This window comes from Hippocampus bargibanti, linkage group LG06 (genome assembly GCF_051943395.1).
Source record: "Hippocampus bargibanti isolate YZ-2025 linkage group LG06, ASM5194339v1, whole genome shotgun sequence".
Taxonomy (NCBI): Eukaryota; Metazoa; Chordata; class Actinopteri; order Syngnathiformes; family Syngnathidae; genus Hippocampus; species Hippocampus bargibanti.
The window spans coordinates 29,419,983-29,445,831 of NC_142739.1; the positions used below are offsets into that span (position 1 = coordinate 29,419,983).

General features: G+C 41.5%; 2 protein-coding genes and 1 long non-coding RNA gene across 5 annotated transcripts; 2 read left to right on the forward strand and 1 right to left on the reverse strand.

Moving 5' to 3' along the window:
* The first annotated feature begins 1,028 nt into the window (after positions 1-1,028).
* On the forward strand, positions 1,029-19,219 carry arhgef5 (Rho guanine nucleotide exchange factor 5). Of its 3 annotated transcripts, none has more exons than XM_088997811.1 (15): positions 1,029-1,400; positions 1,785-5,039; positions 5,979-6,021; positions 6,138-6,187; positions 8,650-9,020; positions 10,405-10,565; positions 11,844-11,996; positions 12,077-12,206; positions 13,693-13,767; positions 14,352-14,441; positions 14,527-14,669; positions 16,633-16,776; positions 17,573-17,643; positions 18,655-18,759; positions 18,870-19,219. In XM_088997811.1, the coding sequence occupies exons 2-15, from the start codon at positions 1,805-1,807 to the stop codon at positions 19,010-19,012; spliced, it is 4,914 nt and encodes a 1,637-aa protein (XP_088853937.1). In that variant the 5' UTR covers positions 1,029-1,400; positions 1,785-1,804; the 3' UTR covers positions 19,013-19,219. The 3 variants fall into 3 exon arrangements, with proteins under 3 accessions (XP_088853937.1, XP_088853938.1, XP_088853939.1); XM_088997812.1 differs by having other exon boundaries at positions 1,785-4,373; XM_088997813.1 differs by lacking the exons at positions 13,693-13,767; positions 14,352-14,441; positions 14,527-14,669; ... (2 more) ...; positions 18,655-18,759; positions 18,870-19,219 and adding an exon at positions 12,770-12,847.
* LOC148897169 (uncharacterized) lies at positions 4,993-25,234 on the reverse strand. The gene is made up of 6 exons (XR_016115182.1): positions 25,109-25,234; positions 24,118-24,308; positions 21,156-21,304; positions 11,986-12,164; positions 8,866-9,011; positions 4,993-5,121 (listed from the first exon to the last, which is right to left on the reverse strand). It is a non-coding gene; the product is annotated as an uncharacterized LOC148897169 (long non-coding RNA).
* On the forward strand, positions 21,456-25,598 carry LOC148897170 (gamma-aminobutyric acid receptor-associated protein-like 1). The gene is made up of 5 exons (XM_088997821.1): positions 21,456-21,645; positions 22,844-22,933; positions 23,918-23,996; positions 24,156-24,274; positions 25,187-25,598. Exons 2-5 carry the CDS (start codon positions 22,844-22,846, stop codon positions 25,250-25,252), a joined length of 354 nt encoding a protein of 117 aa, XP_088853947.1. The 5' UTR covers positions 21,456-21,645; the 3' UTR covers positions 25,253-25,598.
* Positions 25,599-25,849: the final 251 nt, after the last annotated feature.

Consider the following 25,849-nt stretch of genomic DNA (forward strand, 5'->3'; position numbering starts at 1 on the left):
TGTATCTAATGGATATATAGCTAGCTATCTATTCGCTAGCTATTAACTATCTATTCGTGTTATTTTCTAAGACCTCAGTGAGACGTCACTCTCGTGATGTGTCGTTCGCGAACGAGGCGGTTAGTAGAGCCGGATCTCTGACGAGAACGAAGAGAGCCGGAAATGGGAGCCGACTTTTTTTTGGCCTCTATTATTATTATTGATTGGTCGATATCCGAGATAGAGGATTACAGACAAACGCAGCAGTGAGGAGAAGGGGGTGGGGGGGGGGGGGAGGGTTAGGTACACAGGTGGACACATGTTATTATATTATGCTGTTATTATTATTCAATTATTATACTTTTTTCCAGTTGGTATGATAGCATTATTAATATGAAAAGCAAATTAGTGACAGCTGATCATCAGACCAGAGTAACCACAGGGAAAGTGAAAGTTTGTGGACATATACATCAAGCCATATCAATAAAAATATTTGATATAGTGTATTTTTTTACACAAGTAATTTGTTTTTCACATACATTTACATGCTTTTTGGTAGTTAATTACTTTAAGCGACAAAAAACAAACAAACAAACTGCGGAGCCATTTGGGAGCCAAAAGAGCCAGATCTTTTTAGTGAGCCGAGCCAAAAGAACCGGCTCTCCGAAAAGAGCCACAATTCCCATCACTACTTCACTCTCTTTCTACCCTCCCCCTGTTCCTTTATTACCTTACCTGGCTGTGTGTGTGTGTGTGTGTGTGTGTGTGTGTGTGTGTGTGTGTGTGTGTGTGTGTGTGTGTGTGTGTGTGTGTGTGTGTGTGTGTGTGTGTGTGTGTGTGTGTGTGTTGCGCAGCCACACCCGGCTACCCTGAATCTACCAATAAGCTACTCGAGCCCGAAAAGCCAATGAGGTGTACTTCCTGTGTTTGGTAAAAGAAAAAAAAAATGGGACAGGACAGCACGGCCAGCGACTTGCGTACTTTTGTTCCTGGGAGTTTTTCAGGCTAAGAGGAGACAATCCAAAGAAGTTGGACCGGACTCTGTAAAAAAAAAAAAAAATTAGATGATTTATGAGAAAGCGGTTAAGTATGAGAGGCCGATAGAGGACGGAGAGGCACAAGGGGGTTGAAGGAGGAGGGGAGAAGATAAGTGTCAATCTGTTGAGACTTGTTTGGGGAATTTGAAGAAGGAGGTGGGGAGAGCCACGGAAGGCTAGTAAGAAAGTGGAGGAGAGTTCAGGCGTAAACATTGAGCTTTTTCGACAAGTAGCTTCACTCAGAGACATGTTCGAGAGTCAATAAGTCACCTCGGACCATGTGAAAGCAGAGAATGCAGATTTTGGTGTGGCGCTGAGCAGGATCGGAGGGGTTCCTGTAAGGGGGTGGAGTAGAACAGTTCTCCCCCACGACTTCGCATTCAGGTGAGTGGCTTTCGATCTTCTTGTGAGGTGCATATAAACACCACCGTGAGTCTTTTCCCGTCATGACTTCCATGTTAAATGCCGTGCCTATGTGTAATAGGGCCTCGGTTACTCGAAGGCCTCCTTTGGTATGCCGCGTTCGCAGGTTTGTGTTGGATACTTAACAAACTGTAGGAGGGTGTTACCTCGCTTCATTATTTCGGGCAGTGTGCCGCGTTAAGCTACCATGTATCATTCAACGTTGCAACAGCGAGGCACTAAACTGGCTGAAACCGGCACGGTGTTCCCAAGTCTTTGTTTGTACTTCATTTCTATCAGCTCTTACTTCAACGTGTCCTTTGATTTGGATGATGTTATGTCTAAACTGCGTGAAATGTCTTTAAGGTTCTCCGAAATATGGTACCATGGGGACCAAAAGGCCAATTGACAATTCATCAAATATAAAAACTGGGACTGACTGGGAGCTTCAGCCGGGAGGAAGAATCCCCAGGAATCACAGTCCAAGGCCAGCCATGACTGCTCAGTCAGAGTGGGAAAGCAGCCAAGACGAAAAAGGGCGAAGGGATCGAGAAGTGGAGAAAGTGAAAGACAAGCCAAGGTACAGGGATACAGAACCCCGCGAGAGATACTACGAGCGAGACCGAGGCTCAAAGAGCAAGCCGAGGGAGGCTGGCCAAGAAAGGAGGCGAGAAGATGACAGGAACAACGGGAGGCCGCTGTCAAACTTGGAGAGGGACTTTGAGAGGGAGGTGGAATGGGACTTGAAGAAGGGTGATACATTTCCAAGGATGAGAAGAAGCCGTGAACGGGATGAAGGACGCGAGCAGAGGCACCGGGGAGACAAGCCAAGAAGGACCGAGACGGTGGGATGGGAGCATGAAAGAGAAGGCGCTCAGCAGAGGGAGCGACAAAGAGGCGAATGGAGAAGCTATGAAAAATCCAGGCACAGGTATCAAGAATCCAACACTGCTCCCCGAGAAAAAAGGAGAGATGTCCTGGAGTCGGGGGGCTCAAGGGATGCGAGAGAGAGGGATGTGGCAAAAAGAAGGGAAAACGTGGGAGGAAGAGAGGCCAGGAACCCCTCGCCGCACAGTCGAAGAGACCGGAGGATGCATTCAGACCGTTTGGAGCAGGACAGGACCTACAGGAGAGCCGGAGGGAGGGGTACCAGGAGTGAGGAAGACAGCAGCGAACGAGACACAAGATGGGAAAAAGTGAGGGACACCAGCAGATCTGAGGGGGACTACAAGACAAGATCAGCAAGGGAGCCGGACAGGAACAGGCACAGAAACACAGGCACAGATCGAGTCGAAAGGAGGGAGGACAGAAACCGGGGGCGATACAGGGAGGTCGACGGCAGAGTAGCATGGGAGGAGGGGAGGCGGTCGGGTAACAGGAGAGGGAAGGAGGACTACAGGGTGCAAGGCCCGTGGAAGGAAAGGCAAAGGCAGGAAAGAGAGGCCGACCCGAGGTGGGTTGACACAACAGTCAAGGAGGCGGCCTCTGGGACGCCGCCAAGATCTCATAGTAGCGGCGAGTGGAGCAGTGATATGGACAATGACACGCGACGCAGGCGAGGTAGAGACGGTTACGGGGAGCGAGATTTGCAGGACGACGGGAGGACTGTGCAGAGAGCAAAGGGAGATGAGCAAAGGACGCGGGAGATAGACAGAAATGAGATGGAAGCCGGTGCGCAAGAGCAGAGACGGATGTGGTTAGAACCGCACCGGGGCAGGAATAGCAAAGAGTCGTCTCTCGAGGATGACTTTGTCGACAGAGAGAGGCCCGTCATGTGGAAAGAGGGTCGCGTTGAGCCTCTGAGACGGGAGGGGGTAAATATAGACGGAGAAGAAGACCGGGGGGAGTTAGATCATCTGTCTGGCAGCGATGGAGGTATGGGGCTGAACTTGCGGAGGGATGCTGAGGGAGAGAGCAACAGCGACGAGAGTGAAAAGGGAAGTGAGACAGGGTGGAGGCCAGACGGAGACCGAATGCTCTCGGGAGAGGACGGCTTTGTGACTGTTTCGAGTGGCGGTGAGGATGAGGAGGAGCGAGAGGAGTTTCTAGACTGTCAGGACTTCTGGGAGGGTGGGGACGCAAGCGACACGCCTACTCGTATTGGAGATGAACGACAGATGACGGAGGAGGACGTTGCCGAGAATGAAAAGAAGCCCAAGTACGTCTTTTGCGTAATCGGCCAAACGTTACCGCCGCCCGAGTCACTTGTCGAGCATGAGGAGGAGGGCGAAAGTCACAACTTCCTTTCAGACAATCTTCACAGCAGCGATGATGTCAACTGGCAGCCTCAGGATGACCCGTGTCCGTCACTGAGGAGGAACGATGAGCATGTGACCAACAGCCAGCAGGAAGCTGACGAGGACAGCGACAGGTGTACGGAGGACAACAGCCGACAAATATTTTCTCCAGAAGACGATCCGAGAATGAGAGCGAGGAAAGCGGAGCACCCGTACGCCGAAATCGGGCCCTTAAAAAGGGACTCACAGACTGAAAAACTCCTCATGAAATGGCGGGAAAAGAGTAAAGAAATCAAAGCGAGGGACGGACTCTTGAGGAATCCCGACGGCGATGTTTACTCTCAAGTGACATTTGAGCAGATTCTGCCTGCCTTAGAAGGTCTGAACGTCGAAGCGATGAGCCCAGAAGAGAAAGAGGCCATTTGGATTCGCATGAGCGGAGCATGGAGCATGTCTGAGGAGCCCAAGCGCCATTCGCAAGCACCTCACCTCAAGTGGGCCAAAAACGTGGTGCGGGAGATCCTGGGTCACTCGGGGGAGGACCTGATAGAGGACCCCAGCTCGGGAGAACAAAGACCCTCTCAGATCGAGGCAAGCCAAACGGTCGAGGTCGCGCAGGTGGCCGCCGAGACGGACCTCCATAACTTGAGAGAAGATGAGCTGCACTCCGAACCCGAGCCGGAGCCGGAAGAGACCCTGGAGGTGGAGGGACTGAGAGGTACGGGGCAAGGCCAGCAAAACATGCATGCCGGCCAGCTCGCAACCATGCATGATGACACATCCGCATACACTCACGCTGACACACTGTTAGACGCACAAGGCAAGGATGATCGCAACCCGCCAGCGGATAAAGAGTCTGAATCAGATCTCCGGTCAGAGAAGGTAGCCGTAGACGTGAAAATGGTTGAGGAGGCGGACGATGAGGTCAAGCCGTCCGAGACTGAGAATGAGACGAGTAGACAGAAGGAGATGGAGATGTATTTATGCGTGAGTAACACGCTGTACAAGCCCAACAGCTGCCCGATTCTCAACTATAAGTCTCTGTCAGATACCCTCACGCCCTCCGCAGAGGGCGATGACGACGAAGAGCTGTATGAGGCAGAAAGACAGAGTGAGGATGAGGAAACGGGTTCCCCGCAGGGTCAGGGATCACCGGGCGTAGAATCCGATGAGTGTAGTACAGATGGAGCAGACCCGGACGCGAGGAAAGCTGGAGGCGCCACTCTGACGAGCACCTGCAGTTTCCGGGATTTGGGTCCTGAGGCCCGTCTGAGGAGACGGGGTATCCGTAAGACCACCGAAAGAAGAGAGGAGACGCTTGTAGAGGTGGAAGAGGAGGAAGGTCTTGCCAGGGACCGCAGAACTCGAATATTCACTCCACCAGGTAACCAAAGAGGAGGCGGTCCCCGATTCCGATCTTTTGATTCTCGGTTCCCCAATGACCGCCACCCCTCTTTTCTTCAATCCTGTAATCATAGAAGGTGACCCCACAAAAAAAAAACGGATCTAATGTCGTGGTCTATCAGCCGATTCTTGGCCAAACTATCTGAAATGGGGTTGTTTTCTGGGGGGTAGTCTATCTGTCAGAAGACGACAAGTGTCTGGCTTCTCTGAACCAGTTTCCATCAGCCTACCTGACCCCAAGTTCACATTATTCAATTAGTTTTGAAAAGGGGTTGTTTTTGGGGGGTCTGTCTGTCAGAAGACGACAAGTGTCTGGCTTCTCTGGACCAGTTTCCATCAGCCTACATGACCCCAATTTCACGTTATTCAATCAGTTTTGTAAACGTCTGAAAAGACCCTGACCCCTAGTTTAGTTTGCCTAGATCGTGTACTAACTCAAACGCATCATTCAAGTGTTTTGGGGGGGTGTGGGGGCACCTTGTCAAATATTTAATTTTGATCTGGTTCTTTGATCAATGCCCCAAAGCTTCAAATTTCTCGACTTCCTGCATCATTTTGTAACCTAATCATCTCCTCACAAAATCCACATCTGACGGTAAAATCCCACAATTGGATTTTCCTCAGAACTCTTTACTGTCACTCAACTTTGCAGCACATAGCTCACAGATCACGTTGCAGTTGGTTGGTTGGTTGGTTGAGGGAGGGAGGGGGACACGCGGAGTCAGTGAAGGGAAGCCAAGAGCTGAGAAGTTGAAGTCGTGGAGCACCTTGGATCCAGTCACTGTCACCCCAAGTCCTTCTTACTAACTCAACTACTGGACCATTTTGATTGACTACTTGATCATTCACACTCTCACGCTTTGATTGGAATGCTGTTGTCTAAACATTTGACACCAGAACCCATTTTGCTTGCTTCCAGACGAGGATGATCGCAGTAAAAGTTGGGGAGAGGTGGAACTAAGGTGAGTACCAAGGGCATCTTTCCACGAGAAAACACATTTTGCCTCCTTACGAGACTTATTTCAAATCATCCAGAATCGTTTTTAGTTGACAATCGACCACTATTGTGTTTCCTTAGGAACATTTTGGACACGATCGGAAGACGGAAAAGGAATTCAAAGTTTTTCAGTGAGTATCTCAGATTTCCGTTATGAAACATGCTAAAACTGACATTTTGGTCTGTTCTGACCACCTTTCATAACGTTTCACTTTGGCTTGTTTAGTTTAATATTTTTGGCCCGAATGGTCATACCTTGGCCAACGGTGCAATACATCATAATCTAACTGAAGGAGTTTTGGGTCTTCGAACAAGGATGAATAAATGAAACTACACAGTGAGAAAACATTCCACGTTTGTTTTTGGTCTAATTTTTCTAATAAATTTTAATCGGGCGTATTCGTTGGTGGGCGGCATATCTTGAAATGCGTATCCGTGGCCTTGCGCAGACGGGAAAAGCGTGACGCATTGGCTCATTTCCCTTCAGCGAGTATGATTCATCTGGGCAGAAACTTTTGGTTTTAGACCCCACCCCACCCCTGACTCTGACCACACACACACATTTTCGAGCAAAAACGACATAAATCGACAAGCAAGGTTTTTTTTTAAGTAAACAAGCCTAGGTGCTCTTGACTGACAGTTGTCAGGTTTGCGCAAGCGCTTACGTCGACAAACTTGCGGGAAATAGGTACAGCTAGCTAGATACCTAGCAAAAAAAGGTTGGTAGCTTGCTAGCTTAATGCTGTACATAAGTAAGCTAGGTTTTGAGGTAAGTAGCTAGCTAGATTACTTGCTAGATAGATGGATAGATTTTTTTTATGTACTTAATTTGGAACAGCAGCAACGGCCAAACAAACAATCCTAGTGTTGTCCAAACAATACAAAATCCCAACAAAAGTATGCAAAAGTAAGCAAAAGAATCACATGGAGGACAGTCTGAAAAATAATAATTAAAAAATGAAAACAAAATGTAACACATTTTTATGCTTTAGAATTTTTTTTGGGGGGAGTGGGGTTGCTTGAAACGGATTAGGCAATTTACATTGAAAACACGTTTCAACTTACAACATTGTCAAGTGAACTCATTCACTGCCATTCACAAATTTATTCGGGGATTGAAAATATAACGTAGAGCGTCATTCCTCAATTAGTTTGGGTTTTGTTTTTTTCTTGCTCAGGGGTCGATAAAGCGCTGGCCAGACCTGTGGTAATGTTTTTTTTCCTTACCACAAGCGGCAGCATTTCCTTTTTTCCCGTGTTAGCGCTTTTGTTCCAGCTTCAGCTGTTGTTAAAGCGCTATATAAACCAATATGCATGTATTGCATTGTATTTTGTATAGCTGCCCTCATTTCAAGCTCATATAACTCCAGATCCATATAATTTAGGAAATAACTTTTTTCCCTGTTCGCGCTTTGTTCTAGTTTCAGCTGTTGTTAAAGCGCTATATAAACCACAATGTATTATATATATTGGACATCTGCCCCCCTTTCAAGCTCAGATAACTCCAGATCCATATAATTTAGGAAATAACCTTTTTCCCTTTTTTCCCTGTTCGTGCTTTGTTCTAGTTTCAGCTGTTGTTAAAGCGCTATATAAACCACAATGTATTATATATATTGGACATCTGCCCCCCTTTCAAGCTCAGATAACTCCAGACCCATATCATTTAGGAATTAATTCATTTTTTTCTGATGAAAGAAGAGATTTGAAGGTTTCTTACGCTGCACTGAATGTTTATGTCGTCCTAAAACCCAATATTATGTGGGTCCTGGAATTCGAGTGGCAATGACAATAACCCTGGCACTGGATTAGACATTTTTGCACATTTTTGAGTTAAATTGTCACACAAAAAAAAAAACGATTGGGATGTATTGAATGGTGTAATTATGTGTATAATTAGTGAAAAGTGTAAAGTACATTCGTGTACTCGGGTGATGTATAGTAACAACGCAGTGTAGACTAAATATGTAGCTTAGCATGTTGATGGGATTCATTTGAATTCAGAGAAATTACAAATATCTGAAAATATAAATCAATATCAGCCTTCAATAGTTCCACAATGGGGAAATGTTTATTATTTATTATTTATTATGATTTTTTTTAATTGATAGGCCCCTATAAATGACATGTATTGTAATGAAATGCAACCCTAACCCCTGATTGTTATTATTATTATTATTAGTATTATTATTATATATCTGTTGACAATCTATTAGCTGGCTCGCTAGCTATCGTTTAGCTAGCTAGCTATCTAGCCGGCTAGGTAGTTATCTATTAGCGACTGTATCCTGTGACTGTAAAGGTGCTTATAAATGAAATGTATTATTATTATGATTGTATCTATTAGCGAGCTAGCTAGCTTTCTATTTGAGTTACATCCGGGTTGAGTGAACGCTGGCGCGTGTGGCTGCCGCTACTCACCGACAGAAAAACTTATCTTGTGAATGTAAAGTGACCTTGAATGAAATGTATTATTATTATTAATATATATCCACATTTGATTTTATTTTCTCGTTCTTCAGCTTCTTGTCTCTAACTTCCTGTCACACTTATTTTTTTTTTTTTTTCTTACATCCTTTTCTCGCCTTCACAGATCGCGCCCAACTCTACCAGCAGTACAGCGAAGCAGCCCAGAACTTTGAGATCCTACGCCAGTCCCGCTCCGACGCCCTCTCGGTGGGCGAGGACGCCTCGGCGTCTCCCGCTCCGTCGCCTCCTCCGGCCCGTCGACCCCTCCCGCCGCTGCCGCCGGTCCCCCATCCCCACTCCTTGGCCCACGCCGGCTCCATCACCAGCGTGAGAAGCTTACCTCTACCCGAGCCGCCGAGGAGTGAAGGGAGGCCCACGTCGCCGCGACTCTCCATCTCGCTCACGCAGTCCAACACGCTGTGGCGGGAGCTGCCGGGAGTCAGGAGTAGTAACGAACTGGAGGACCTCCCGGAGGACAAGAGGCGCCTGCAGGAGGTAAAGTCGTAAATAAATGCACGCAGGAATAGGATAGAAAAAAACCTTGGTGAGAAGAACCGGGCCTGTTCAATCAGAATCAGATTCTGATTCTGATCTGAATCTGATCAAAATCAGAATCAAATTCTGATCTGAATCAGAATCAAATTCTGATCAGAATCAGAATATCATTCTGATCTGAATCTGAATCAAATACTGATCTGAATCTTATTATGATCAGAATCAGATTCTAGTCAGAATCTGAATCAGCAGCTCATGTATTTTGGTTTTCTGATTTGATTCCTTTCATATTCCTGTGAAATCTGAATCAGATTCTGATCAGAACCCGGTACTGAAAAGAATCAGATTCTGATCAGAATCAGAATAAAATTCTGTTCAGAATCAGAAAAAGGTTCTGATCAGAATCAAATTCTGATCAGAATCTGAATCAGCAGCATTTTGTTTTTTCATTCCTTTCATCTTCCTTTTATAACTAGCTGCTATGAAATGTGAATCTGATTCTGATCAGAATCAGATCAGAATCACAATCAGATTTTGATCAGAATCTGATTCAGCAGCTCAAAAACAAAATATATGAGCTTCTGATTCAGATTCTGATCAGACTAACTAACTTTGCTGCTGTGAAATGCACATTTCTCCACTGTGAGACGGATAAAGGCAAATCCAAATCCAATCTGAATCAGAATCAGCAGCTCATTTTGTTTTTCTACTTCTTTCATTCCTTTCATAACTTTGCTGTGTGAATCGATGAGAAGGTTTCTTCAGCCGTCATCTGTACAAAGGTGTACAGATGACGGCTGAAGAAACCTTCTCATCGATGGACCACTCCTGTACGACTGAGAGCTTACACAGACGTTTGCTGTGTGAAATGTGAATTTCTCCACTGCGAGACTAATAAAGGTAAATCCAATCCAGAATCAGATTCTGATCAGAATCAAAAGTGGTCTTACATTGTTGTCAATCTACATCCAAGAGCACAGACGCCATTTATTGCGTACGTAGGGGGACGGTTTGACAGCTCCCAAATCTGGCAACCGTGTGCCACAGGACCCTGTGGACCAGGCGGTTTCTAGGTGTCATTTTACGGTTCGCTTCAAGCGAAAATGAATCAGTCGCCCTCTTTGCCAATTGCGACCGAGACTCCGAAAAAAAATACCAGAAAGATCGGACTTCCCCCATTGCGATTGCGTCAGAATTTGTTTGCAAAGTGACGTCCGTCTCTCCCACTGACATTTTCCACAGAATTAGCAAGGCTCACTTCCACTTTTTTTTTGGGGTCTTCCAGTCCGAGTCTGAAAGACGTCATCGAGAACAAAACGGGCATCAGTCGGCCGAAAATCAGTTCTGTGTTGACGTTTGGTGTTCCTTTTCCTGTGTCTGATAGGTGCGATTCGAAGTGGTGACTTCTGAGGCGTCCTACTGTCGGAGTTTGGATATCGTGGTGGAGCATTTCGTCAAATCCAAAACGCTCGGGGCGCTACTGACCACCCAGGATCGGAACTGGCTCTTTTCCCGATTGGCCGATGTTCGAGCCATTAGTCACAGGTTAGATAGGATGCGGATTTTTTGATTTATTATTATTATTTTTTTTTTTTTGGGGGGGGGTTAGCATAGGGCGACCTGCGCCGCGCAGTATTTACATTTCCTGTTTCAAGAATTGGTTACTTTATCGCCCTTCGAAAAGTCAAAAAATTGTTCAGGAATTTGTTGATTTTTGAACTATAATTGCATCAAAATGCGTTTCTTGAAAATCCTAAAACAATATGAGTAAAAATTTTAAAAATGTCACGCATTCACGTACATTTTGGGTATTTTAATAATAATAATAATAATAATAATAATATTAATACATTTCATTTATAAGTGCCTTGCAAAACTCTCAAGGTCACTTTACAGTCACAGGATCAGTTTTTCTGTGGGTGAGCAGTGGCAGCCATATGCGCCAGCCTATTAGAGTTATTCAACTATCTGGGTAACTATCTATGAGCTATCTATTAGTTAGCTATTTACTATCTGTTAATGATCTGGCTGGCTATCTATCTATCTACCTAACTATTAGTTATCTATTAGCTAGCTTGCTAACTTTCTACCTATTTGAGTTATTCAACTATCTAGCTAACTATGATTTATCTATTAACTATCTAGCTAGCTATCTATTAGCTAGCTTGCTAACTTTCTACCTATTTGAGTTATTCAACTATCTAGATAACCATCTATGAGTTATCTATTAGCTAGCTAGCTAGTTTTCTATCTATTTGAGTTACTTCCGGGTTGAATGAACGCTGGCGCATGTGGTTGCCGCTGCTCACCCACAGAAAAACGTATCCGGTGACTGTGAAGTGACCTTGAGAGTTTTGAAAGGCGCTTAGAAATGAAACGTATTATTATTATTTTTATAGCATGTAAAAAAAGGCAAATGCTGCCCCCTTGTGGAAGGGAAAAACATTGCCAGAGGCCATGGGCAGCGCTTTATCGGCACCCATGAAAACACAAGACCCGAACAAATTGAGGAATGGCGCTCTACATCATATTTTAAATTCCCCAATAAATTAGGGAATGGCAGTCAATGAGTTATAACTACCGTATTTTCCGGTGTATAAGGCGCACCTAAAAGCCTTATACTCCGGTGCGCCTTATACTCCGGAAAATATGGTGTATCGTATCTCATAAAGTACAAAAAAATAAGAATAGACTAAACCACAAAATACACGAAATATTCGACCCTAGCAATCCATCATTTTTAAATTGACGTTCCGCGTGCTAGCTAACACGTATCGAAAACATTTCAACGTAAACACCGTCCGATGTTTTTGTTTGATTAAGTTTCTTGGCGAAGCTGGAGGAACGTTTGGAGTCGGACATCATGCACTTTACGGTGTGTGACATCATCGCTCGCCACTGCCAACGCTTCAAGATGGTTTACGTGCCCTACCTCACCAACCAGTCCTACCAGGACGCCACCTACCAGAGACTCATGTAAGACGTCCCATAGCTTAGCTCGTCCAACCGCCGCGATGTCCTTGGCCAGGTTTCACGTCAGTGTTTTTCTTTTTCAGGAATGAGAATCCGGGCTTCAGGCGCATCGTGGACAAGTTGGAGAGGAGTCCCGTTTGCCAGCGACTTCCTCTTCGGTCCTTCCTCGTCCTGCCATTCCAAAGAATTACCAGAATTAAGCTGCTGGTCCAGGTGAGTTTTTGGTGCTTCTAAAACTTTTGCTTATTCGTTATAATCACAACAGTTCAACATTTTTAATTTTTTTGAGGAATTAAAAAAAACTTACGTCCCCAGTTTTATTCATAGACTGGAAGACTACATTCTGGGTGTGTGTATGCCGGAATTTGACAAAACGATTTGTTTTTTTTTCCAGAACATTGTGAAGAAAACAGTCGCAGTAAACTTTTGCTTATTCGTTATAACCACAATAATTAAAAATCTCTAACATTTTTTGAGGAATTAAAAAAAAAAACTTTCAAGTCCCCAGTTTTATTTACATACTGGTACACTCCATATACTGGGTGTGTGTAAGCCGGAATTTGACAAACTGTTTTTTCCCAGAACATTTGGAAGAGAAAACCCGCAGTAAACTTTTGTTCATTCATCATAATCACAATAGTTCAAAATATTGAATGTTTTTTGAATATTAAAAAAAAATGTTTAAGTCCCCAGTTTGATTTGTATACTGGAACACCCGACATTCTGGGTGGGTGTATGCCAGAATTTGACAAACACTATTTGTTTTTTTTTTCCAGAACATTGTGAAGAGAACAATCGCAGTAAACTTTTGCCCATTCGTTATAATCACAATAGTTCAACATCTCTAATATTTTTTGAGGAATTAAAAAAAAAACACTTTCAAGTCCCCAGTTTTATTTACATACTGGTACACTCCGTATACTGGGTGTGTGTAAACCGGAATTTGACAAACACTGTTTTTTCCCAGAACATTTTGAAGAGAAAAACCGCAGTAAACTTTTTGTTCATTCATAATAATAATAAACAGTTAAAAATATTGAATGTTTTTTGAGAAATTAAAAAAAAATCCTTTTAAGTCCCCAGTTTGACTTATATACTGGACTACTCTACATTCTGGGTGTGTATATGCCGGAATTTGACAAAACTATTTTTTTTTTCAGAACATTACGAAGAGAACAACCGCAGTCAACTTTTGCTTATTCGTGATAATCACAACAGTTAAAAATCGTGCATGTTTTTTGAATATTTAAAAAAAAAAAATGTTTAAGTCCCCAGTTTGATTTGTATACTGGAACACTCTACATTCTGGGTGAGTTTATGCCAGAATTTGACAGGCACCATTTTTTTCCAGAACATTGTGAAGAAGAAGAAAAAACGCAGTAAACCTTTGCTCATTCGTTATAATCACAACAGTTCAAAATTGTGAATATTTTTTGAGGAATTAAACAAACAAAACGTTTAAGTCCCCAGTTTTATAGGAATTTGACAAATACTGTTGTTTTTTTCCAGAACATTTTGAAAAGAACAACCACAGCAAACTTTTCCTCATTCAACAGTTCAAAATCTTAAATGTTTTTTGAGAATTAAAAAAATAAAATAAAATTAAGTCCCCAGTCTTACCTGTATACTGGAACATTCTACATTCTGGGTGCGTGTATACCGGAATTTGACAAAACTATTTGTTGTTTTTTTTTTCCAGAACATTGTGAAGAGAACAACCGCAGGCACTCCAGAAGCGATGCAAGCCATTAAAGCCTTGAGACTTTTGGAGAAGGTAAATTCATCGTCTGCCAAAGTCTGTCAACGCCGTGCGATTGGCCAAATGGCCCTTTTTTTTAAATTCTTTTTTTTAACTATGCGTCATTCTCATTTGTTGCACAACGATCCAATTGTAACGCATATTTGTTCATATTTCGACACATTTTTATGCTTTAGAAAACATTTATGTCTGAATTTTTGGAGGGGATTGGGGTTGCTTGGAACGGATTAGGTAATTTACATGGAAAACGCGTCTCAATTTACAACATTTTCTAGTTAACTCATTCACTGCCATTCATGAATTTATTCGGGAATTGAAAATAAAGGGTCATTCCCGAATTTATTCGGGTTTAGTTTTTTCATGCTTGGGTGCCGATAAAGCGCTGTATTATTATTATTATTATCGTAGCCACAAGGGGGCACAAGCCAGTGTCTTATTGTGCCAGTCCCAAGCCCGGATAAATACAGAGGGCTGTGTCAGGAAGGAAAAAAATTTGCCAAAACAAATATGCAAATCAAACCTCTGAATCCCATACCGTTACCATAATTATTATTATTATTATGATTATTGTGATTGTTATTGTTATTATCGTCTTTCAGCTGATCCAAGAGAGCAACGACAGCATCTCGCAAATGAAAAGCATCGAGTCGTTGGTGTCCCTCAGCGCCAAGGTGGACTTTGAATGCAGGGTAAGTTCAAAAACTTTTGGAACTTGTGTAAAAATTTCCCAGCGGTGATCAATGGCCATCATGTGGTCTTTGATTTTTCTGGCAGACTCTCCCTCTCATCAGTCAGTCTCGGAGGTTGGTACGGGAGGGAGCGGTCACTGAACTCATGGATTTTTCCCTTAAGGATACCGAGAGGAATATCTACATGCATTTATTCAATGACTACTTGCTGCTTTCGCAGCAAAAAGAGTGAGTACAAGTTTTATTTTTTAATTTTTTTTTGTCTGTGATCATTTATCAAAAATGACCTTCTAGTTTCATTATTGAATTTGTTGTGCAAATTCCGAAAGGTATAATAAATGTTATGCAGGGGAAAAAAAAAGGATGATTATTTTTGGTTTTGTTGATTATCTTTGACATTTCACCCATTTAAATGATTCAAAATTTAAATGGATGAGAAATTCAAACCTCATAAAAATTCCTGCTTTTTTTCCATAATTCCACACACAAGCCTAAAAAACGATTTTTTAATATAATAATAATAATAATAATAATAATAAGAAGAAGAAAAACAAGAAGAAGAAAATTCTACAACTACTACTAATAATAGCTGATTTATAATAATAATAATTATTATAATTATAATTATTTATTATTATAATTATTATAATTATAATTATAATTATAATTAATAATTATTATAATTATAATAATAATAATAATAATAATAATAATAATTATTATTATTATAAATCAGCTATTATTAGTAGTAGTCGTAGAATTTTATTATTATTATTAATAATGATAATTATAAATGTCATTTATAAGTGCCTTTTAAAACTCTCAAGGACACTTTATCGTCACAGGATATTTTTTCTGTGGGTGAGCAGTGGCAGCCAACCCAGAAGTAACATAATAATAATAATAATAATAATAATAATAATAATAATCCATTTGATTTATAAGCACCTTTCAAAACTCTCAAGGACACTTTACAGGCATAGAATAAGAACATTTTTGTATATTTAAAAAAAAAAGTGTCTGAAAATTCTACGTTCCCCTTTCACAATAAAATCCTCAATTCTCTTCCCTTGCACATTTCTTCAAACCACCCCAGCTGATTCCAAATATTAAGATCATTTTCTTCACTGATCAAGACAGGGCTTATTTATAATAATAATAATAATAATAATAAGATTTTGAATAATACATTTCTTTTATAAGCACCTTTCAAAACTTTGAAGGACACTACACATCAATCTCCTCTTTCCACAACCATCCACTAAGTCGACCATTTCAACTTGAAAAAAAAATTCCACTCATTCAGGATTTTCACAATAAAATTGCCAAATAAACACATTTGAACGCACCACCCCGCCCATACTTTCACTGAACTTGGGGTCTCAGGTTCTCCCTGCGTAAACATTTGGGTTCAATCTGAGCATTCTGGCGCAAATATATCGATCTTCGCTAACGGCTAGCTAAAACTGTTACCTGGATGCCGCTTTTTTTCTTATTTTATTTTGCGAATTTTAATTTAGAGTTTGTTGTGTGGTGATCAAAGCTTACTGAAGTTGTTTTACTGTCAATAGTTCACTCATATAAAAAGCTTATAAATATACACAATTAAAGATTGGGATTTTTTTTTAGATGGGTGTTTTTGTACTTTATATGTTATTTTTTTTGTAGCACTCCATGTTGAGTCTTTGTGACTGCTTTATTTCCTGTATAGCAGGGGTGTCAAAGTCATTTTTTGCCGCGGGCCACATTGTAGTTATGGTTTCCTCTCGAGGGCCGTTATGAATTTGGGGAACCCATTAGAATGTTTAAATCCCTTCAAATATTACATATAGAGCACACAGCAAATTAATGAATAACTCGTTTTCAAATGTGAAGTCAAGAATAATGACTTTTATTGTGGATGACATCCAAAAATATGAAATTTTGGCTCAGATTTTAGCAATCATCATGGAATTTAACAAGTTTGATTTGCTTTCGCGGGCCGAAAGAAATGATGTGGCGGGCCAGATTTGGCCCCCGGGCTTTGACTTTGACACCCGTGCTGTATAGGATAGTTACCATGTTAGCGTTAGCTTTGTTCCAGCTTCAGCTGTTGTTAAAGCGCTATATAAATCGATACTGTATTGTATTGTATGGTAAATAATTATCTCCAAAATTATACTTTCTCATCACGCCGAGATGTTTCTTCCAGGGGCGGCCGATTTACGGTAATCGACCACGCTCCCGTGGTGGAGCTGCGAGCCGAGAACTGCCGCGTCAAACTTCATTCCTTGCAGAAGAACCTCTTCCGGCTACACATGTCGCACAAGTCGCTGCTTCTCAGGACCGACACACAGTAAGTGACGGCGGCGGCGTTTAGTCACAAAAATATATCAATAAAGCTCGGAAATGGGCAGATTCAGAAAGTCCCGCCCCCTTGTTCGTGACATCACTATTGGTCACACACTGCCTTGCTCCAGAATCAAAACAATTGCTTCAGACAGTTCAGATTCTGAGAAGATGCTTTTTTGCTACTCATCCAGTTATGAATATGATTCAAATAGTTCTGAAGAGGAAAGCATACATGTTTGCAATCGATTAAAGAAGTCCTTCCGTATCAATTCGAGCCATCTGGACTCCAATGTAGCGTCCCCGAAAATGCACAAGATGGCGCCCAAGCTCCGTTTGGAAATGGGCTGATTTGTCCGCTGGGAATTTGTGTCAACTTATACCTTTTTTATGCGCGTTACCGCAATTGGCTGCGACACACAACGATTCACCATCGCGTTATTTATGTCGTTTTTCTTCTAATTTTGCGACCAACATGGTGTTTTCAGACGAGAAAAAAAAGTACCCAAAATGCATTGTGTGTCGCTTTCTCGGTCAGGGGCGTTCCCTCCGTGACGTCATTTAGGGGATCGTCATCAACTTGAAAACAAGACTTCCGGAATATTCAGCGTGAGTCTTAAAACGTAAAATATCGCTATATGCGGTGGAATATTTGTAAAATACGCTCAGTAGAAGTCATTTGAAGTGATTTTACAAATTATGGACACAACTTGTCCGGAGGTGTCGGTTGTCCTTTAAATGGTAAAAAGATTTGGTGGGGAATACGTGCTCATGATTTTTTGTCTGTTTTTTTTCCCCTTCAGGAGTGATAAGCTACGCTGGATATCCGCCCTTTCGCGCCCTCATCCTGAAGTGGATTTTTCTTTGGCACAAGGTAAACCACATGTCCAAATTGCGGCCCAGGGGCCAAATGCGGTCCGTGGTTAATTTGCATCCGGTCCGCAGCCTCCGTCGTAAAATAAATAACAATAATAGCCCTGCATGTAGAATGAATACATTGGCCAGTAGCGGTGTTAGCTGTGTGTGTTATGACTCCAGACACATATCATTTAGGAATTAACTTTTTTTCTGATAAAAGAAGAGAGTGTAAGGTTTCTTACGCTGCATTGAATGTTAATGTAGTCCTAAAACTCAATATTCTGTGGGACCTGGAATTCGAGTGAAAATGACAAAAACCCTGGCACTGGAGTGGACACATTTTCGCACATGTCTGGCAGTGAATGAGCTATCTATTAGCTATCTATCCGGTTGGCTAGCTATCTATTAGCTATCTGGCTTGTTAGCTGGCTATCTATTAGCTAGCTAGCTGGCTATCAGAATCAAAACAATGGCTTCAGATTCGGAGAATATGCTTTCTTGTTACTCATCCGGTTATGAATATGATTCAAATAGTTCTGAAGAGGAAAGCATACATGTTTGCAATCGATTAAAGAATTTATTCAGTGCCATTTTGAGCCAACATTGGAGAGAAACGGATCACCAGAAAAGAGGCACAAAATGGCGACCTCCTGTGGCCACCTCCGTTTCCACAGGCTGATAAATTCCTTATATGGAGCTTGGACGCCCTCTTCTGGCGGCTTTTGGGTGCAACACAAGGTTTTCAGACCAAACAATACAGCAAAAGACTGCTACAATGTCTTTTTTTTCGGTCAGGGGCGTTCCTTTAGTGACGTCACGTACGGACTGGTCACCAACTCAAAAACAAGACTTCCTGAATATTCAGCGCGAGTCTTAAAAAGTAAAATATAGCTATATGCGGTGGGATCTTTTTAAAATACGCTCAGTAGAAGTCATTTGAAGCCATTTTACAAATTATGGACACAACTTGTCCGGAGACGTCGGTTGTCCTTTAAAGTAAACACGGGTTGTGTGTCTTTTTTTTTAGATTTCCCGCAGATGCAGTGCATCCGAGCTTTTGTAGCTCAGCAGTCGGATGAGTTGTCATTAGAAAAAGCCGACATCATCCTGGTGCACCAACAAAGCAGCGACCGTAAGCGATTCTCAAACCTCAAATGAATTTCAAACGCCTGCGATTTATTGATTGATTGATTGATTTTTTTTTTTCCTCCACCTAATCACTTTTTTTATGGATTTCCCCAGATTGGGTCGAAGGCACCAGACTATCTGACCGGCATCGTGGATGGGTACCAGATTCGCATTTGGAATTGATCGGCAACACCAGAGTCCGGCAGCGCAATTTGTCCGATGCTCTTAAACTCACAACGGCCACAGCGGCGGTATAAGCGCAACTAAAATAATAATAATAATAATAATAATAATAAATAACTGCATGTATTATTGCAGTGCGAACCTCTGCATGCAGGAGACCTCAACGGGGCTCTCAATGTAAAAAAATGTGCAACTTTTGAAATGTACAGAACATTTTAAGTACACGGTGAATCTATTTCAATAAATCCAGATTTCAATCACTTTGAAAGCACCGAAAAAGACTTAATGGGAATGTTCATTTATTTTTAGACGCATAGATAAGATCCAGCGCATTTGGGCCTTCGGCGGGCAGGATATCTGATACCTGGGCCTTCAGAGGGGATATAACTTGATAAAATTAATTAGAACTATCGCTAAAAATGGCAGTCTTTTTTTTTCTTGGTCAATATCCCACATGACCTCTGGGGGAATCATTTTTATAATAATAATAATAATACTATTTAATAATAATAATAATCTCATCTCATCTCATTATCCATACCGCTTATTCCTCATTAGGGTCGCGGGGGTTGCTGGAGCCTATCTCAGCTGTCTTCGGGCACGAGGCGGGGGACACCCTGAATTGGTTGCCAGCCAATCGCAGGGCACACAAAGACGTACAACAGTCACTCTCACACTCACACCTAGGGACAATTTGGAGTGTTCAATCTGCCTGCCATGCATGTTTTTGGAGTGTGGGAGGAAGCCGGAGGACCCGGAGAAAACCCACGCGGGTCCGGGGAGAACATGCAAACTCCACACAGGAAGGCCGAACCGGGACGCGAACCGGCAACCTCTGCACTGTGAAGCCGGTGTGCTAACCACTCGACTACCGGGCCGCCCTAATAATAATAATAATATCTAATAATAATACTATCAAATAATAATACTAAATACATATAATACTATAAAATAATAATAATACTATAAAATGCTACTACTACTACTAATAATAATAATAATACTATAAAATAATACTACTACTACTAATAATAATAATAATACTATAAAATAATAATAAATAAAAATAATATGATAAAATAATAATAATAAAAATAATATGATAAAATAATAATAATAATAATAATAATACTATGAAATACTACTACTGATAATAATAATAATAATGATAATAACGATAATAATGATGATAATGATAATAATAACAACAACAATACTACTACTACTACTAATAATAATAATAATAATAATAATAATAATAATAATAATACATTTCATTTTAATGTGTTTATTTCTGTCAGTCTGTTCGGGGGAAAGATGGCCGAATAGATGTTTGACAATTTTGGCTTACTTTTTCACAAATTCAAAAAGGAAAAAGACGACAATGGAGGCCATCTTTCTTCTTTAGACATGCAGCGGTTCTTTACAAATACAAGACCAGCTTTGTTTGAGGGAGAAAAAAAAGGTGTATTTGGTCTTTTATCCGCGTTGTGAAGCACGCATCAATTGATTTATTTGCCTCTATCTTTATTTACTTGCTATCTAACTGGCTAGCTAGCTATCACTTAGCTATATAGCTATCTATCTCATAATAATAATACATTTCATTTATAAGCGCCTTTCAAAACACTTTACAGTCAGAGCTAGCTAGCAGGCTACCTAGCTAGCCATTTAACTCATCCTGTGACTGTAAAGTGACCTTAAGAGTTTTGAAAGATGCTTATAAATTAAATGTATAGAATTAGCTAGTTAGCTAGCTTTCTATCTATTCGAATTACTTCCGGGGTGAGTGAACGCTGGCGCATGTGGCTGGCTGGCGCTGCTCACCCACTGCAAAACTTATGCTATGACTGTAAAGTGACCTTGAGAGTTTTGAAAGGTGCTTATAAATGAAATGTATTATTATTATTATTATTTAACACTTGTTCAAAATCAACTCGTAACTTATAATATATTAGAGGGGCGGGGGGGTAAATTGGATTATTTCATGGAACAAATTTTGAATTCAAGTCCCAAACGAAAGTCAGACTGCAAATAGAAATGTACGCTATTTAATATTTTGGCTAGGAGAATTTCAAGTTCATTTTATGCAATACGATACGGCTAACTCAACGAAGCAAACAAATATATATCAACCCAAATCTATTGATGACTGTCGCCACCGGTATGTCATTTGTACGTTATTTTCAGTTCAAACTTGACATTTTTATGATTTACCTTTCAAAGAGGCATCTGAATTGCAATCGTGCTTGTTCCTTCACGTTGAGGTAATGGCACGCAGCTGCAGTCAGAACACGTTCAACACGTAGTCGTCAGGGGGCGTGGTTAACAGCGTCCGATCAGCCAATTGGCTGATCCTCCCGTCACTCCATCAAGAATGGGAAGTCAATTGTTAAAACCAGATCGCTAACCAATGAAATCACAGCAAGCTCTTCCGGAGTGCGTTCTGAATGGTCTGGTTTGACTGGCAATCAACGGGACCGTCCTGATTGGTCAGAAATACGGTGGGCTGACCGTGTGTTATTTGTTGTTTTCATGAAGCGAAAACACTACAGTCGACATCTTTGAGCTCCGAACTTCTCGAAAAGCGTCTTTTTTTTTAAAGCGCAATTCGATTTTCCATGATCATTGATTTCCTGACGCAATAAAAAAGCGGGGATTTTTGGACTTAAAATCAGTCGAACCGTCTTTGAAACTGTCTTGAAAGGTACGTAAACCAGAAACCACCAGTCGGTATTGCTACATCTGGCGACGTTAGCAACGGTTTGTTTCGTGCTAAATCTACGTCATCACAATAAATGGAAATAAATACAAGTACTGTAAACTTGTCCGATTGGATTCGATTATTGATCGGAATTGGGCTCTGTTTGAAATGAGCAAGGAAGCTGTCAAGTACGAGGTTGACTGTTGTGACGTCACAGACGTGGCGTTATTTTTGCCGAATGGCCGTTAATTTTACGTTACTTTGATCTGTACTGTATATCGAGCTACTTCTGCATTCAAACCACGTGACAAACCCCGAAGATCAAATATGAACAACTGCACTAGCTGTTATTTACTAATTTTGCATCTCACAACAATAATGTTGTCATAATAATACATTTAATTTGTAAGCGCCTTTCAAAACTCTCATGGTCACTTTACAGTCACTGGATCAGTTTTTCTGTGGGTGAGCAGCGGCAGTCACACGCGTCAGCGTTCACTCAACCCGGAATAACTCAAATAGATTGAAATCTAGTTAGCTAACTATTCAAAAGCAAATAGATAGTCTGCTAGCTAACAGCTAGCGATCTGGATAGCTAGCCAACCAGCTAGATAGTGTTAGGTTAAAATATTACAATTATTTCCTTCAATACCCAATAGGTAGCGAATCGCTAGCCAGCCAACTATCTCGCTAATAGACATCTAATAGATAGCTAGCCAGCTGGAAAGATAGCCAGTAGATAGCCAGCTAGCTGGATAGATAGCTAATAGATAGCCAGCTAGCTAGATAGCCAATAGATATCCAGCCATTATCTTGCTAGTCAGCTGGATGGATAGCTAACAGATAGCCAGATGGATAGCTAATAGATAGCCAGCCAGCCAGATGGATAGCTAATAGATAGCCAGCCAGCCAGACGGATAGCTAATAGATAGCCAGCCAGACAGACGGATAGCGAATAGATAACCAGCTAACCAGCAAGCTGGATAGATAGCTAATAGACAGCCAGCTAGTCAGCTAGATAGCCAATAGATAGCCAGCTATTAGCTTGCTAGCTACCTGGATAGATAGCTAATAGATAGCCAGATAGCCAGTCATGTTAACTGTCACCTGGTAAATACACTGCTTATTCATGTCAAATTTTCTTGTTTGTTGGCTCAATAAATAAATAAGGCGCCATTTTTTGTGGTGGTTTTGTTTCCAGATGGCGAGTCAGTACCAGCGCTTGGTCCCGCTGGAGGTCAGGAGAGCGGAAGGAGAGCGTGTCCGTGCCAAGCATCCTGACAAGATACCGGTGAGCGTGACAGCGAAATACAATGATACCTCGGCTTACGAACGTTTTAGCTCACGAACTTTTTGCCTTACGAACATAAAATTCGCGAGAATATAATTTTGGCATACGAACTGGTTTTCGGGAAACACATGGAGCGTCACAATGGCACTCAGTGCAGATGTGGTTTGTTATCGAGTGGAGGACTTTTGTTTTTTTTTGGGACCGAAAAAGACCCCACGACAGGCAGAAGAAGATCATCGAAAAACACGAACGAGGTGTGCGTTTGTGTGACTTAGCGTCCCAATACCAGTATGCTAAGTACACTATTGCTACGTGTGGCTAAGGGTGTTTCTGTGTTGTCTAAGCAATGGTCTCAGGCAATAGAAGAGGTTAAAAAACTTCTGTTGATTTGGATTAACGCAAAACCACTAGCAGAGGACAGTGCGAGTGAGGGTATTATTACCGAGAAAGCACGGCAACTTCACTTGGAGATCATCAAGAGGCAACTACATCAACGACCATCACATAAGGTAAATAAAACGACTTTATTATACCGTTCAGTTTGTCTTTAATTACATTTTTTTCGCAATACAAATCTATATTAGGTTATTTTACTTTTATTTGCCCATAATTTACCAAGGTTATTTCTGGCTGCTTTAGACAAAAAAAATATATATTCCAGGTTGAGTGACTACATCAATGACCATCACAAAGGTAAATAAAACGACTTTACAATACAATAGCAAATTTATTATACATAAAATAAGGTATATTTTGTGTAGTTTTAAGGCTTATTTAGTAGAAAATGATGTTTTATGGGGACCTGGGAACGGATTATTCTCATTTTAATGGTTTCCTATGGGAAATAAATGTTTGGAAGACAAACTTTTCACCTTAAACACACTTTCTGGGAACCAATGAAGTTTGTAAGCTGAGGTATCACTGTATTTCATTTTATAAGTGTCAACAAGCTAATGAATTGATTTTTTTTTCTTCCCTGAATAGATCATCGTAGAGAGAGCCCACAGGTCACGTGCCCCCGAACTGGATAAGAAGAAGTACTTGGTGCCCTCAGATTTAACAGGTACAATTAACACGTATTCTGTAGCCTTTTTAAAGTAAAAAAAAAATCAGTTGTGTACCCTGTAATCTGTCACATTTCTTCCCTTTCGCAATGACCCCGAAACAAAATGACCCCTGCTCACCATCTCCTGTCGTTGTTACCGCCGTTTTTCCCTCTCAGTGGGCCAGCTGTGTTTTCTCATCCGCCAACGCGTATCGTTGCGACCAGAGGAGGCGCTCTTCTTCTTCGTCAACAACTCCATGCCTCCTTCCAGCTCTACTCTTTCCGCAGTCTATGAGGTAAGTGTTTTTAATTCCACGTGGGGGAATACACCTGGTGGGGCAACACAGCGAGCTAGCGGTTAGCATGTTTAACAGCTTTGAATCTGAGGGAAAAAAAAGTATACAGTGATACCTCAGCTTATGAACGCATTAGTTTACGAACTTTTCACCTTACGAACGTTAAATTCGTGAGAACTAAACTAGCATACAAGCTACTTTATGGGAAACACGGAGCGCCACAATGGCTGACGGACTAGTTTTCGGCGGAAGAACACCAAACCATATGGTCGAACAGCGCCACGGTGGATGGCGGATTAGTTTCCCACACCCACTTTCTTTGAGTGCAGATGTGGTTTGTTATCAAGTGGAGTACTTTAGGGTTTTTTTTGGGGGGGGGACCGAAAAAGACCCCACCACAGGCTAGTGTTTAGCCGAAGAGGACACAAAAGAAAATGATCGTCGAGCAGAAAAAGAAGATCCTCAAAAAACACTAACGAGGTGTGCGTTTGTGTGTGACAGTTTACCCTAATTTTTCCGCACGACAAGGCGCACCTAAAAAATGTACTTCTACTTCTTTCTTTTCTTTCCTCTTCTTTTCATAGCTTTGCTGCTGTGAAATGTCAATTCACACATTTATTATACATAAAATAAGGTATAGTTTGTGTAGTTTAAAGGCTTATTTGGGAGGAAGTTATGTTTTATGGGAACCTGGGAACGGATTATTCTCATTTTAATGGTTTCTTATGGGAAATAAATGTTTGGCAGACTAACTTTTCACCTTACACACGGTTTCTGGGAAGTAATTAAGTTCGTAAGCTTGAGGTATCACTGTCCAATCCTTAGTAAACGTACCAAAGTGATCAGTTCATCGGCGGAGTCTGTAAAAACTCGATAATGACCCCCAAAATTTGTTTGTTTTTTCCGTTCCAGGAACACCACGAAGAAGACTTGTTTCTCTACCTGACCTACAGTAACGAGAGCGTCTACGGTGCCTGAAGTGATCACGCCTCCCTGATCGGCGACAATGAGAAAGTGGGGGGGAGGGAAAGACACCATTATTAATGACAATATTAATATTATTAATATACAATCGTGTATGAGTAAACGGCTCGGTGGGTAAAACAGGCTAAAGGTGGCAGTTTTGTTTCTAATTGAATGTTTACCGTTTTGTATATTTTGAGTTTTTTTGGGTTCTTTTCATGATGGGAAAAAAAGAAATGGAAAAGGAAGCTCCCCTCATCTTTCTCATGTGTATTTAATGAACATAGTTTTGTTTTTATAAATGGCGCAATCATGAATTATTTTTTTGGGGGGTGCCAAATAAAGATGACAAACATCGTAATGAGTGGTTTATTTTTGCTTATTGTGTCGCAATGCTAATTCCTTTTCCCTCTGATTCGCTTTTACACAAGATTTAGAGTACTGGTGTCAAAGTTGAGGCCCGGGGGCCAAATCTGGCCCGCCACATCATTTTATTCGGCCCGCGAAAGCAAATTAAACTTGTGGAATTCCATATTCACCTAGTGAGCGAGTTCGCGACCAATCGAGCTAGCTAGCTTTCCATCTATTCAGCTAGCTAATCCCTTACATCAG

What these genes read in the sequence shown, in the direction of transcription:
- arhgef5 (XM_088997811.1), top strand. Translation starts at nt 1,805, where the DNA reads ATGGGGACCAAAAGGCCAATTGACAATTCATCAAATATAAAAACTGGG. An exon ending in TCGAATATTCACTCCACCAG is followed by an intron (nt 5,040 to 5,978) that starts GTAACCAAAGAG and finishes GCTTGCTTCCAG; the next exon opens with ACGAGGATGATCGCAGTAAA. An exon ending in AAGGAATTCAAAGTTTTTCA is followed by an intron (nt 6,188 to 8,649) that starts GTGAGTATCTCA and finishes TCGCCTTCACAG; the next exon opens with ATCGCGCCCAACTCTACCAG.
- LOC148897170 (XM_088997821.1), top strand. Translation starts at nt 22,844, where the DNA reads ATGGCGAGTCAGTACCAGCGCTTGGTCCCGCTGGAGGTCAGGAGAGCG. An exon ending in AGCATCCTGACAAGATACCG is followed by an intron (nt 22,934 to 23,917) that starts GTGAGCGTGACA and finishes TTCCCTGAATAG; the next exon opens with ATCATCGTAGAGAGAGCCCA. An exon ending in CTCTTTCCGCAGTCTATGAG is followed by an intron (nt 24,275 to 25,186) that starts GTAAGTGTTTTT and finishes TTTCCGTTCCAG; the next exon opens with GAACACCACGAAGAAGACTT.